The sequence below is a fragment of the Phyllobates terribilis genome, unplaced genomic scaffold, assembly GCF_046119375.1.
Source record: "Phyllobates terribilis strain yellow unplaced genomic scaffold, ASM4611937v1 Scaffold_1__5_contigs__length_1240528914, whole genome shotgun sequence".
Lineage (NCBI taxonomy): Eukaryota > Metazoa > Chordata > Amphibia > Anura > Dendrobatidae > Phyllobates > Phyllobates terribilis.
In genome coordinates this window covers 65,140,644-65,156,006 of record NW_027362761.1, presented here as the reverse complement: position 1 = coordinate 65,156,006, position 15,363 = coordinate 65,140,644, and the positions used below count along the sequence as shown (strand labels likewise).

General features: G+C 40.1%; 1 protein-coding gene across 2 annotated transcripts in view; it reads right to left on the bottom strand.

Annotated features, from left to right (window-relative positions):
- The window catches only part of LOC141198882 (paralemmin-1-like), a 198,465-nt gene that overhangs the window by 15,668 nt on the left and 167,434 nt on the right, over positions 1-15,363 (bottom strand). For both annotated transcript variants that reach the window (XM_073663175.1, XM_073663184.1), the window contains exons 4-5: positions 2,373-2,487; positions 1,629-1,650 (exon numbers count right to left, since the gene is read on the bottom strand). In XM_073663175.1, the coding sequence (XP_073519276.1) occupies positions 1,629-1,650; positions 2,373-2,487 (137 nt within the window). The remainder of the gene's footprint in view (positions 1-1,628; positions 1,651-2,372; positions 2,488-15,363) is intronic.

Below are 15,363 nucleotides of genomic sequence, written 5' to 3'. Positions count from 1 at the left end.
GGGGGTGATAGTTCCGTCCGCGACGGTCAGAATGCAGAGTCCGCTTAAACAGTTCAGGGTCTTTATTATAACAGATGGTAATGACCCAACAACAGTACCGGCTAGAAGGGGGCCTGGATGTCTGAGAACACTCGGGAAGCCCCTCTGGTCAGGGTGAGGGTGTAGGCCTACCGTGCTCTCTATGCTCTTTCTGACTAATTCCCCCTTTAGTGGTATAATAGCCCACGTCCCTGAGCGTGCCATGTACTCTCACCCGTATGGCTTGCAACTTTGGCTCCTTTTACCTCTGGCCTCTCTTGGCTTTGCTGGTCCCTTCTGTTGTGGCAGAGCCTCCGGGCTTTTTAGGCGAAAGGACATGAAATCCCTCGCGGATTGGTTCTCTGCTGCTGGACTTAGAGTCTTTACAGCCTCGGACCCCAATGTCCGGTAGATTATTCTCCCTTTCTGCCAGGACAGGCTTTCGGCGCCCTAAGTCCCTGGCTCGTGGCTTCTCCACTGCCTCACGACCTCCTCACCTACAGCTGAACTGTCCCTCCTTCTCTGGGACTAGGTCGTCCAGTTCTCTCTAACCCTGCCCCCAGTTCCAGCTTTTATAGGGGCAGCCAGCTCCTCCTACTGGCCTGGGACAGGAGGTGCTGTATGCTAATTGTCCCTAACCAGGGAACCTCCCTCCTGCTCTCAGACACAGCCTTTATTATTTGTGGCATCCAGGCCTGGGGTGACACAAATACATTACAGTGATATAATTTCAGTTTCTCTTGCGGAGACCAGCGTCTCTGCAATAGAAATTGACATGCTGCGGTCTGGAAAGACACGCCGCATGTCTGTGTCCACAGGTGATCACCAGGTCCATGGAGACGCATAGTGAACATGGGATTTCATGAAATCTCATCCACTATGCTGTAACATCTGTCCGCAGCGATTACTGATCATGTGCACATACCCTTAATGTGCCCCTGCTGTGTGCTGTGTAGTGGCTGTGTCTGACCGTGCAGGAACATGGTCTGATCATACCACATCTCCTGGGCAGGGGAGGACACAAAAGACAATACAGACATTACAGCAGGGGATCACAGATGATTCTTTCTTTTTTTAAGACCAGGCAGGGAAATGCTTTACCTCACAGAAAGAATCAGCTGTGATCCCCTGCTGTAATGTCTGTATTGTCTTTTGCGTCCTCCCCTGCCCAGGAGATGTGGTATGATCAGACCATATTCCTGCACGGTCAGACACAGCCAGTACACAGTACACAGCAGGGGCACATTCATAAGATTATCTCAGCACAGGAACATTTAAACACATTAAATTGTGGAACTTATCATCATTCCAAGATCTACTGATTAAAATGATTTGTTTGTGGGAAAGCCCCTTTAAGTCCTACACAGCTAGTCTCGGGATGTCAATAGTAAGACAACAGAAGCACTGCTGTCCAAATAAACAGAAATTTAGGCACAAAATTTGCATCTGCTCACCTACTTCTACCAAACTGTGAATCATAAATAAAAATAATATAATCAACTTGTACCCAGAATGCATTATTCAAACCACAATTTAGTCAGGGTCTAAATATGGTCATCCTCAACTATTGCCAAAGGTGTTTAGTAAACTTTAAACTGTGAATATCTTACCTTTATCCGGATTTGACAAACTCTATAAAAAAAGTAAAAAAAAAAATGTCAGAACTCCACAGAGTTTTATGCATTTAGCTATAAAATAAGAATTAAAAGACAATAATAATTATTAATTGAAATAATATGCAAATATCCCCTTCACAGAGTAAAGAGAGCCGGGACCCTAATGCCACTCTCCCAAAGCAGAATTTTTTATGATTCAGACTGCTTAATTAAAATAATATAAATATTTCTTTTAATAGTGTTCTACATATGTGTGATATGGAGAGAGATAATTTGCCATCTAAAGTTTTGTTCATACTTCCCCTTTATTTCTTCAGGTTTTTGTCACTTTTGACAACCAACATGCTGATCCAATATGGAAGCCATCATAAGATAAAGTGATTTATTAGAATTGGCTACAAAATAGATTACAGTAGTTCAATCATGGCTCTGGTAAAATGCAATCCATGACACCTATGTGAACGGAGCTTCAAATTAATATTCCTATTATAACATTTACAACATATCCAAAGTTTTGACTCTTTTAGCATGTGTAGAGGGCAAGAGGACCCCATTCTCCCAAATATTTAAAGATCCCAGATTAGGAACCTACCCATATCATCCATTTATGGCATGTCCTTAAAAAAAATTAGATCCCTTTGTAAATAGAGATGTGTGTGGAAGAAATATCACAAAAATATTTTATCACAGAGTTTACAGAGCATACAGTACTAGTCATAAAAATGGTGTTTTCTTTACCTTTTGCAAATCTACCAATGAAATTTCAGTCTCTTTTAGTTTTTCTCTCAGTATTTGTTCTTTGGCAGATATTAGTGATTCTTCACTTTCTAGTTGCACAATGTCCTGCTCTATTCTGTAAGACACAATTGAAATAATTTGCACATTGTAGTAGATCTAGTGGATTACAAACAAGGCAGACATAAACTGGAAAGACAAAATGGTTCAATACTGGCAAGGGGTTGAGACAAGACTATTCACTGTCAATACTCAATGATTAATTTAGTAACTAATGAAATAAGCAGCACTGGAAATAAACAAGTAAGGGCTGAAGACTAGTTAAATAACCATTAATGCTTTTGATTTTTGATATAACAAGAATACATTTATAGGTGAAAATGACAAAGACCTAAAGACAGCATTGTACAAGAGATCTCTCTGTAATAGCGATTTTTATAATCATATTAATAATAATTTCTATTTATATAGCGCCAACATATTCCACAGCACTTTACAATTAGGCGGGGACATGTACAGACAATGGAAACAATACAATTTAACACATAGTTCAATAGTTACAGGAGTAAGGGCCCTGCTTGCAAGCTTACAATCTATAAGGAAATAGGGGATGGTAGAAGGTGCTTGTAAAGTACAGTCCAGCCATCATTATAATAAATAAGGGTTTTCATATTAAGCTGCATGGTCCGGTCATCAGCCAGTATCTGTATGAGTGCAGTTACCACGTGTTATTGGCAGCATGGAGGATGTGGAGACAGATCAATAGGAGGGAGCAGATTATGATTAACATTGAGGCTGTGTGCCCACAATGCGTTTTTCAAGTGTTTACGCTGCGGAATTTCTGCAGCGTAAACACTTGGGAAACGCTTGGTAAATCTTCCCCCATGGTCTCCAATGCAATTCCGCACTTTCAATGCCCATGCTGCGTATTTTTCCGCAGCGTTTATGCTGCGCTCAAAAATCCGCAGCGTGTCCATTAATTTTGCGGACACGCAGCGTAATCGCCTCCATTGACTTGCATTAGAACGCGCCAATTCTGCAAGACTGCATCTGTACTTGCGTAATTGGCGCGTTCTAATGTGCGGATGGTAGGAGAAGAGACTCTCATCCAGACCCGGGTACCATAGAATCTGTAAAAAAAAGAATTTAAAATAAAAAATAAAGTTTATACTCACCTTCCGATGTCCTCCCGGTGTTTTGTCCACGCCGTCCGGTCTCTTGCAATGCTAGCGCTGTGGTGAAGGACCTGCCATGATGTCAATGAGTCATGCGACCCATCATATGACTCAATGACGTCACCGCAGGTCCTTCACACCACCACGAGCATTGCAAGAGACTGGACGCAGCAAAGATGACACCGGGAAGACACCGGAAGGTGAGTATAATTGTTTTTTTTTAACTATTACTTGGTCACACTATATAAATCCATGCCGGTTGCATGGATTTATATAGTGTGAACAAGTTGTCAAGCACTTTCCTAGTGATGCTAAAATCGGTTGGAAAGCACTTGACAACCCGCATGCAGAAATGCATGCACAGACGCTTGACAAACGCTTCAACCTGGCGGGAAAAACGATTGTAAAAAACGCATGCGTTTTTCCTGCTAGGGAGATGCGGAAAAAATATGCAGCATTTCTGCATCATGGGCACATAGCCTTAGGAGGGGAATAGGGGAGAGAGTGGAGAGTTAGGTTAGTGAGTTGAGGTGATGGGCTTGTCTAAACAGATGTGTTTTTAAAGCATGCTTAAAAACATGGGGGCTAGATATTAGTCGGATCATTTGGGGTAGTGCATTCCAGAACACTAGCGTAGCATGAGGGAAGTCTTGGAGAAAGAGGTGCGAGGTTCGGATTATGGACTTTTTATGGACTCTTTACTAAAAGAAATCTGTCACTACAGTTGTGACAATAAAGACATGCAAGAGATGGCTCCTTAGTCTCTCAGAAGTCCTGTGACAAAGGTTTTGTGCATAATGAGTATTACAGCCACAACTATTTCTCCCCTTCCCATGCTGATAATTCTGCTTCACATCACTTGTCTTATCTATTGCATTATTCCTGTGTCCTGTTGTGTATAAATATGTGACTTCAGATTTTGTGTTATTCTATGCCTGATGAAGAGACCTGAGTAGTCTCAAAAGCTTGCAATTTGTTACCATCTTTTCAGTTAGCCATTAAAAGGTATCAACCACTGAGGACTCTCAAATCTAAATATTGTTTTATCTGCTGCAGATTACCAGTTCTCTGAAAGCTGAGCTCTGTATAACCCTGCCTACACCACTGACTTGCAATTTTATGTGTACACTGTGTATGGGCAGAAAGCTTCTAATCAGCAGTGGGGTGTGGTTAGCAGCAGGCAAAGTTTTCTAAGTAATAATCTCCTGCTGATAAAACAGTGGTTTTATAAAAACTACACTAAGCAGACCAGTAAGTGAAAAAAACACCAGTCACCATTACAACATTTACAGGGAATCTGTCACCCCCTGGGACTTTTCAGACCTCTAATATGGGCATACAGGTGATAGAAATGTGAATCTATACTTACCTGTATGTCCCATATCAGAGGTCTTGTGGTTGTGAAATTGATTTTTATTTCTTGTGGCTTACGATGTGTTCCCGTCCGGGGAGGGGGGGGGGATTGGGGAGAAATCCTGCCTACTTGTTTAATTAAAATATTTCTCGCCTCCCCTGCACGTCACAGTGCCATGTGACATGCAGTTCCCATGGCCGGATCCTGCGCCTGCGCACTTCACCTTCCTTTGCAAGGCGCATTTCTCTGCCGTCTGTTTATCCTTGTAGAGCAGGGAACTTGTGCGAAGGCGCTGGCGAGTCACTCTGACTTCCTGGCGCCTGCGCACTAGATCCCTGCTCTACACTTGTACACAGACGGGCAGGGAAATGCGCCTTGCGGAAGAAGGTGAAGGGCGTGGGATCCGGGATCCGAAACGTCTGATTGAAACTGGAATTTCTATGAACAATAAAGTAATTCAGTTTGTTTGAAGAAGCGAGTGCCAAGTCTTTCTTATACTGTCTAAAGGATTGGGATCCTTCTTGTGCACTGAAGTATACCCACAAGTGCAGTGTTTGTTATCGTATAGAAAGGCCTGGATGTCCACAGAAGACAACAGAGGTGGATGATCACAGAATCCTTTCAAGGGTGAAGAAAAACACGTTCATAACATCCACCCAAGTGAAGAACACTCGCCAGGAAGTAGGTGTTTCAGTATCTAAGTCTACCATAAAGAGAAAACTTGATAACAGCAAATACAGAGGATTCACCACAAGGTGCAAACCATTAATTAGCCTCAAAAATAGAAAGGCCAGATTAGACTTTGCCAAAAACCATCTAAACAAGCCAGCCCAGTTCTGGAAAAGCATTCTTTGGACAGATGAAATTTAGATTAATAACCCAAAACATACTGCAAAAGCATGCTTAGAAGGGAATCTGTCACCACTTTGGAGTCATCAGACCTCTACTATGGCCATACAGGGCATAGAAAAGTAAATCTATACTTACCTGTATGGCCCATAGCAGAGAAATCTGTTTTTACAAACTCCGTTTTCCACAGGCTTGGTGTCCAGGGGACGGCAAGAAATCTCCGCCTATATGCTTATTATTCCCCCAAATCCCGGCCTATATGCTTAATTATCATATTCCCCCCTCCCCTGCACATCACAGGGTCCTGTGACGGCACTGTGCTCCCTCTTGTGCCGGGAATGCGCAAAGCGCCGCTCACATAGAGCGCGCTTTGCTTCATCCCGACCCCGTCTGCCTGTGCTTTTATGTGTTTATGATCAAGTTAATTTGTCCAATTACTTTTGAGCCCCTGAAATGAGGAGGCTTTGTAGAAAAATGGTTGCAATTCCTAAATGTTTCACTGGCTATTTTTGTTCATCGCCTTTAACTAAACCTGAAAGTCTACACTTCAATTGCATCTCAGTTGTTTCATTTTAAATAAAAAATAGTGGCACGCAGAGCCCAAATCACAAAGATTCAGTCCAAATATTTCTAGGCCTAACTGTATATATTGGTAAGTGCCAGAAAATCATGTTCCCAACATATGTAAAAAAATAAAAAGGATAAAAATTCCCAACCTCTTTAAACAGAATCTACTATATACTGTAAGTGTCATATTAGCAAAAAGCCTCAAGCCCAAACGAAGAAGACTAAAGCAAATTCTGCTTACCTTTATAGTATTTCATAATTTAAAAGTAATGAGGTGAGCTTTGTTTTAGATAAAATAGTAACTTGTTGAAATTAACATGAAACTAACTTTCTTTTCTATTGTAATTAACAAGTGTACTTTGTTTTCTTCTTATAGTTATATTTTGGCACATGTAGGAAACGTCAAGATTTTCTTTTTTAGGACTACATTTTGTTTGCAGTTTTGATAAGAACTACAGAATTATGCTCAGCTCACGCTGCCATCCATAAATGGCGACTTGATAAATATTACTTCATTTTCTTTGGTCTATTTTGGTTTATTCAGTCTTTTGATTTATAAAGGCATTAAAGGGGTCTTTTAAAATGAATGGCCTATGCTTAGGATAGGCTATCAATATTAGATTCATAGGGGTCCAACTTTCATTACCTCAATCGATCGATCATTAATGTTTATATCAACTTGAAATAGGTGCAGCATTCAGTCGAGTGACGTTATCCCTACAAACAATTGCATCCCGCCTAGAGTCAGACCCTATTGATCTAATTAATTCATGGCCTATTCTAACATTAAACCACCAATTTTTAAAGGCTGGACAACCCCTTTAACCAAACAACACACAAATATAAAATTGTTTTTTGCCCTGACACAATAAAGTCTTTCTTATAGACAGACCATATGCTACCATCTGTTGCCACCTGACCATCGGAAGTCGATCAAAAAGTCGTACTGATGTGTGAGATACCATATTTTTAAACACTTCCACATAGTATTGGACGTTGTCATATTTGAGAAAAAAAAATCTTCAGGCAAACTGAGCAAAAAGCAGTTTCATATGTTAAACAATGCCTCAAATAGAAGTTTTTGAATAAAAAGTCTACACTGTAATATATGTCAATGAAGCAAATGAATCACATCATCCATTGTACTGAATGCGTATCCTTTTTGTTTCCCTTTTAGAAAGTTTGTTTAGTTTTTTTTCCTAAATGGTTGTTCTTTCAATGCAAGATAAGTTTGTTTCCCTTTAAATACTAAGATTGGCACATTAGTCAAAGCCTTGCAATGATAAGTGGGTGAAGGCTGTTTCCCAGAGGAAGTAATTAATGATGTCATTAAAGATGACAGATTTGTAATCTACATTGGGAGTCTCCATACAGGGTGGGCATTAAAACGGAAATTCAGAATGCTTTATGGAAACCATTATGTAATCACGGTCCATTTGGTTTTCCTTCTATTTCAGTCACCACAGTAAATGCAAATAATGTTGGTGCTTTTATTGCACACTGATGTAACACACCCATATCATACAGAAAAAAATGTCTTTTCACCTTAATTGATCATAGAATAATCAAATCAATCAACTCACCGCTCATCACTTCACTTTAAGGCGTGGGCTACACTGCGACATGTGTGGCGCAACAACAGCTCTCAGACAAGTCGAGCAACGAAAAAAGAGCTGCGATTTTGTTAGAGCTGCGATTTTGCTGATAAATCACATGGAAGTTGCGATTCCGTGCAACTTGGATTGAAACTGACAGGAAGAGTCGCATGCAACTTGTAATAGAGAATCCACCACATTTGGAGACATCTGCGACTCGGTAGGCTGCAGGTCACAGTGTGACGCCATAGGAAATCATTAGATGCAATGTTTCAATGCGTCACCGCGATCTCAATGTCATGTAACCCCAGCGTGACTGAGGATACATTGTAATAATTTGGACAGCAGAATACAGAAGGCATGTTTTATAGGTAAATAATGGGCATATACTGTATGTAGTAACATCATGGGCTGCATTATAGCTACACTAGCACCAGTATTCACACCATGGCAAAAAATATATGGCAGTCTATGCTTGCCAAGAGTTTTAGCAGCAAGAAAGAATATGATTATTAATAACAACAAAACAGTGGTCATAGTTGCAAGTAATATAATATTATCATATTACATAATAATAATAATAATAAATTAATACTTGTAATACTATGGTGGAAATCAGCATTGATCATACAACTGATATTTATTGCAAATCTTGAGAAATAATTGATTTAGTGAAAAAAAAAACACTAGAACATTATCACAATCATTGAGAAATACAAGAAAATGGAGCAAGCAGCTTTTCTCTGTCAGAAGTGCAGGGATGTGTCATTCCTGTGGGACAGATTCAAGGTTGGCTAAGTGACTCTGGGAAAAAGAGCTTAATCAGGAAGCCACATGCATTGTGGGATGTGTTGGTTTTATGGTTTCCACCCTCACTGGTTTCCTGTTATTGTGTAAGGTATTATCCACCAGTGTGTGGCTATATTGTCAGAATCTGGGCACTCAAGCTCTGGCCTTCTCATCTGTCACTCTGATTTCTGCCAAACAAGACTTAGGAACTGAAAAGGGATTCCTGGGGGAGTAATTCTACCACATTCCAGTCTTTAAAGGAATATGCTCCTGGATTTTAAATACACACACACACTATCATCACTGTCCCCATTGGGGCTCACAATCTAGATTCCCTATCAGTATGTCTTTGGACTGTGGGAGGAAACCAGAGAACCCGGAGGAAACCCACACAAACACAGGGAGAACATACAAACTCCTTGCAGATTTGGCCTTGGTGGGATTTGACCCCAGGACCCAAACGCTGCACAAGCCAAACAAGTCAAAATTATTATTTTAGGAGAGGCTAAATTCAAATAACAAAAATAGGTACAAAAATGTGTATTAGCAGAGAAAACACAACTCCATTTTTGCCACCTATTTGAATGTTATGGGTCCAGATACTAAATCCCCCTCTGTTAGCAATGCTGGGAAGTGTCACACGGCCACAAACAATCCCTGCAATGCATGGCACCCCCTCAAATGAACAGACCACCATGTGATACACAGTTAAGTCACAGCAAGCATCACTCTTTCCAGTGGCTCTTTATTCCATTTTCTAGTGGGTAATAAAGGTAGTTGAAATGATGGGACCACCTCTATAACGTTCATATGTATATAGTCAGGTTCAGATAGTCCATTTTGGTTACAAATCATAACTGCACTGTACGCAGTAAGCACCACAATACTATAGGACAACATCTGCAAGGAGTCTGTATGTTCTCCCCGTGTTTGTGTGAGTTTCCTCCGGGTTCTCCGGTTTCCTCCCACACTCCAAAGACATACTGATAGGGAATGTAGATTGTGAGCCCCAATGGGGACAGTGATGACAATGTATGTGCTATGGAATTAATGGCGCTATCTAAGCAAAGCATCATAATAAATGCTCTAATACTATATAAATTCTTCAAGTGATTTACACAGGCTGCCCCTGGTGGTCCTGTTCTATGCCTCATTACCCGTGTGATTCACATACTGTACCGAAGCTAAAATCTGATTACAGCTGCTCAGACCTTACCGCAGGAAAGGTTTGGGCTGAGGTTAAAGAATGACAAAAACTCTGTCTGAACATTCCAAACTCCTTCACAGACAGCTGGAAGTTCTTGTACTCTATGTGGTATACAGTATATGCTGGAAGTATTTGTGGGGACACATTCCTTTATCAGTTTCCAGTGTGGCAGTGGAGAGCATGATTACCACAGGAGGTGGGGTTAGTAAGAGAGAGCAGGCATACTATAGTAGGATAAAGTGACAAACTCCTGCTTGTTTCATGGGAAATAAGAACAAGATAGGTTATTATGTTGGATTTGTCATAGATGTCTCAGCTGTTTCTCATTAAAGAGGTTGTCCACTAATTATACATTGATGCACTATGCGTTGGGAGTGTCATTACCATACTCGATCAGAGTCTCTCGCATGAGATGTGTGACCCCGGCCTCATAGTGTGAATGAGGCCCAACTCTCATTCAAGCAGCCAATATAACTTCAAAAATGTGCAATGCGAAATGTTGATGAACGCACAGAACAGACTTATTTTTAGGATTGCAGGACACCTTGTGGCCACCAATGGAATTTGCAGCTGGTGAAAATCCTACAGTATCACTAAAATGTCAATATTGTATATTTAATAGGAAATAATTGGCCCTTTCTGATATAATGTAGTGTATATAAGTATTATGTCTAGTTCTATTTTATTATACAGTTAAAGAAAGTTGATATCCACTACTGAATGATATCTGAATTTCCACATTAAATATGCAAATGAGAATGGTATATGATACTATGATAATAATCTGACCAGGTATCTGACATTTCAAATTATACTGAAAACCGACTGGGTGATAACTTTGTTATAGGCTCAGTATGTTAGTTGTTCTTCTCTTTTGAGTAAAAGCCATCATCGATTACCATTTTTTCCTTGTCTCAATTAACCATATAAGTATTTGTCTGAAGGTCTGATGCATATAGGTGTGTCTGAAGATATGCGGATTAACTCCAGTGAATTACAATGGGGCTAGTCCTAGTCTGAATGCAGATTTTGCAGCTAAGTCGAAGCATGAATACGAATTTCAGTTTCAAATATCAGATTTTTTTTTTTAAAAAAAAACAACAACTTATGGCTGACAATGGCACATCTTTGTCACATGAACATGGTCTTACTGTGGGCTGTGACACATGGAGCAGTCCAGTGTTGCGATCATCATAGGTCTGACCATCAGAGACTGTACTGCACATGAAAAGTGGGGTACACTGCTGAACAAAGCTTGATGCAACTGAGCAGTCACCTGAATGGATTTTACAATTGTAATATCCGGTAGAATTACGTTAATTTACTATTTTTACTGCATAGTAAACAAAAAATGAAAATGCAATGGCAGATTTCCTTCTTTTTCTCATCACCAAGCCTCCAACTACTACCGCAACAAAATATTTATTAAAAGGTATTTAAAACAAGTCCTCATATGGCTATGTGGATAGACAAACATATAAATAAGGTACAATATGTCTCTCTATGGCTTCTACCTTCCCTGCTGTGGTCCGGGTGATTGACATGAGAGAGACCTGTCAATTAACAGGAGCCTGTCGAGGGTCAAGTCTCTCCCTACAGCCCCCGGCTGGCTTTTAAAGCCATGTTTTCCCGGAAACGCTGCAACATTTCAGAGTAAATTATATCTGGCTGCCAGTGGTTCGGGCAGCATTAATCTAATTACAGTTTCCCTTTAAGAATCAAAACACCAGCAGAATTAAGGGGTTAGTTTTACGGTATATGCACAATGCGGAAGCAGAAGTAAAAGTATGGCGTAGTATCCAAAACAACTATACTAAAAGTGTGAATCACATTTTATCAAAAATTGTCTACATTCAATTAAAATATGAAGAACTAATCCTGTAAACTGAGTACAGCCGTAATAGGGCACAGTTCACTAATGACATCATATACATGAATGGCACAGTGTAATAGCATTCAGCTTCCATGCCGGAAAATATGCAGCCAAAGGTCTGGTAATCAGTAACCCTGGAAAAAGTATTCTAATTAACCTTTTAATTGCAGATGGAAAGAACAGCTGCACATGTATTGCATCTGGATACAGTATGTCTAATAAAGAACATTATCTGCACTGATGTTCCTTTTATCTTAACTAAAACCAGGAAGACATTCCTAAAAGGAGAATATGGCCATATTTCCCATTTTTTTCTGTGCTGGGATTCTGTCTGATCTTCTTTATAGTATTGAAAATGAAATGGGAGACTTTATACATGCACTTTGGCATTTTTTTCTCACCATGCATCAAAAGTAACTTGCAATTAAGGTATTTTACTTTGCTTCAATGTTCAGTTCATGTTCAATTCTATGGTTTCTTAACCTCAGGTATTTTAATGGGATAAGCATTCAGTGAAGTCATTTTATAGCTTTAATATATGGCTATGATAAAATAAATGCTGAAGGGTTTTTTGAAATTACATAAAGATTGGCTTTTCCCCTTATTTAAAGGGAGTCTCCCATCACAGAATGACTGTCCAAACCCAACACAGGTGCTCTTTGTACCCTTGGTGTGGCCATACAGTTCAGTGCTCTTTCCACTTATCTGCCTTGTATCTATCTCTGCCCCCTCTTTCTTGCTCGATAAGTCTGGATTTACAGGAGCTAGAGAAGGGTAGAGATAGATGAAAACTAAGTAGGTAGCAAGGTGAGCTGAACTGTTTGGTTACACCATGGGTGCACTGAGAATCTGTACTTGGTTTGGACAGTCATTTTGTGCTGACAGAGCAGCTGCAGCTTATTGACAAGTCTCTCCTTAAGTATACCCAAAAGAGAGACCTGTCAATCAGTTGTAGCAGCACTGAGAAGAGCCGGCTGGAGGTGAAGGGAGACTAGTCTGGTCTCCGGTTATGGTCCCCGTCCAAATTTTCAAAGTATATTTTCTCTGAAACACTCCGGCAAATACTTGGCTGCAATCATGCAGCCAGGCTGCAGTTCATGTTTCCAGCAGGTTGGGCAGTATAAATCGCCTGACAGATCCCCTTTAAAGTTCCTCCTTGGTCCATGGGTTGTGTCTTGTACTACAGTTCAAACTCATTTAATGGTGCGGAGCGCTAATATTGGACATAGTTGATACACATGCAGGGATGGTGTTATTTCTGGATAGGAAGCAGAACCATGTTAGTAATTTCATGCAACACCTAAATAAGAAAACCTAACGCATCCATTGTTTCGCACGCAGAAGGTACTGTTATGCTGCACACACAAGAAAACTAGTCACGTTGTGCCTGTCACTCACATCAAAGTCCCATCCTCAGCTGTGCATTCCAAACACAATGGGGCATATCTACTAAAGTAAACTCTGCTTATAAGATACTGTGAAACAAAACATCTGTGCCTACTGATTGACTTCTTCACTGTATAGTTAGAAATGAAAGCATTCATACTAATGGCCATTGTGTTGAGTTTGTACCTTTTGTACCTTTGTCAGTGAATGTTCTTTAACCCCTTAACCCCCGAGGGTGGTTTGCACTTTAATAACCAGGCCAATTTTTACAATTCTGACCACTGTCACTTTATGAGGTAATTACTCTGAAACACTTCAACGGATCCCGCTGATTCTGAGATTGTTTTTTTCGTGACATATTGTACTTCATGATAATGGTAAAATTTCTTCGATATCACTTGCGTTTATTTGTGAAAAAATTGGAAATTTGGCGAAAATTTTGAAAATTTCACAATTTTCAAAATTTGAATTTTTATTCTGTAAAATCAGAGAGATATGTTACACAAAATAGTTAATAAATAACATTTCCCACATGTCTACTTTACATCAGCACAATTTTGGAACCAAAATTTTTTTTTATTAGTGCGCTATAAGGGTTAAAAGTTGATCAGCGATTTCTCATTTTTCCAACAAAATTTACAAAACAATTTTTTTAGGGACCACATCACGTTTGAAGTGACTTTGAGGGGTCTTTATGACAGAAAATACCCAAAAATGACACCATTCTAAAATCTACACCCCTCAATGTGCTCAAAACCACATTCAAGAACTTTATTAACCCTTCACGTGCTTCACAGGAATTTTTGGAATGGGGAAGAAAAAAATGAACATTTAACTTTTTTCACAAAAATGTTACTTTAGACGCCAATTATTTTATTTTTGCAGGGGTGACAGGAAAAAATGGACCCCAAAATTTGTTGTGCAATTTCCCCTGAGTACGCAGTTACCCCATACGTGGGGAAAAAACACTGTTTGGGCGCACAGCAGGGCTGAGAAGGGAAGGAGCGCCATTTGACTTTTTGAATGTAAAATTTGCTTGAATAATTAGCGGACGCCATGTTGCGTTTGGAGAGCCCCTGATGTGCCTAAACAATGGAAACCCCCCACAAGTGACACCATTTTGGAAACTAGACCCCTCAGGGAACTTATCTAGATGTGTGGTGAGCATCTTGAACCCCAAGGTGCTTCACAGAAGTTTATAACATGGAGCCGTAAAAAGAAAATTTTCACATTTTTTCCACAAAAAGGTTTTTCAGCCCCCAGTTTTGCATTTTCATAAGGGTAACAGGAGAAATTGCACCATGCAACTTGTTGTGCAATCTCTCCTGAGTAAGCAGATATCCCATATGTGGGGGAAAACCACTGTTTGGGCGCACGGCAGGGTTCGGAAGGGAAGGAGCGCCATTTGACTTTTTGAATGCAAAATTTGCTTGAATAATTAGCAGATGTGCCCATGATGTGCCTAAATAGTGGAAAACCCCCACAAGTGACACCATTTTGGAAACTAGACCCCTGAGGGGTCTTATCTAGATGTGTGGTGAGCACCCGCGATACTCAGTGCATACCCAAGCACCCGATGCAAACTCAAGTAGCGAGCACTTGCGCTCAACACTGGTCGCCATATTGTCATCATTTTTTTTTCTTTACTTTTGAAAAAACCCCAACCCTAGCCCCAACCCTAATACAACCCCAACCCTAACCCTAACCCTAGCCCAACCCTAACCCTAGAGTTTATTTTTTTACACCATTCCTCGCGTGGTATAAGTGATTAGACGACTTTATTCTTCAGGTCGGTGCGATTACAGAGATACCAGATTCATATCGGGTTTTTATGACTGACAGCTGTCACACACTAAAAGACACTTTTTTTTGCAAAGACTAGTGTTTGCATCACCATATTTTGAGAGCTATAATTTTTCCATATTTTGGCCGACAGAGTCATGTGATGGCTTGTTTTTTGCGGGACAAGTTGACGTTTTTATTGCTACCATTTTAGGGCACGTGACATTTTTTGATCGCTTTCTATTCTGATTTTTGGGAGGCAGAATAAACAAAAACCAACAATTCAGGAATTGTTTTTTTGCGTTTTTTTTATGCCGTTCCCCGTGTGGTAAAATTGATAATGCAGCGTTATTCTTTGCGTCAGTGCATTTACAGCAGTACCGCATTTATATAGTTTTTATGTTTTGCCGCTTTTAC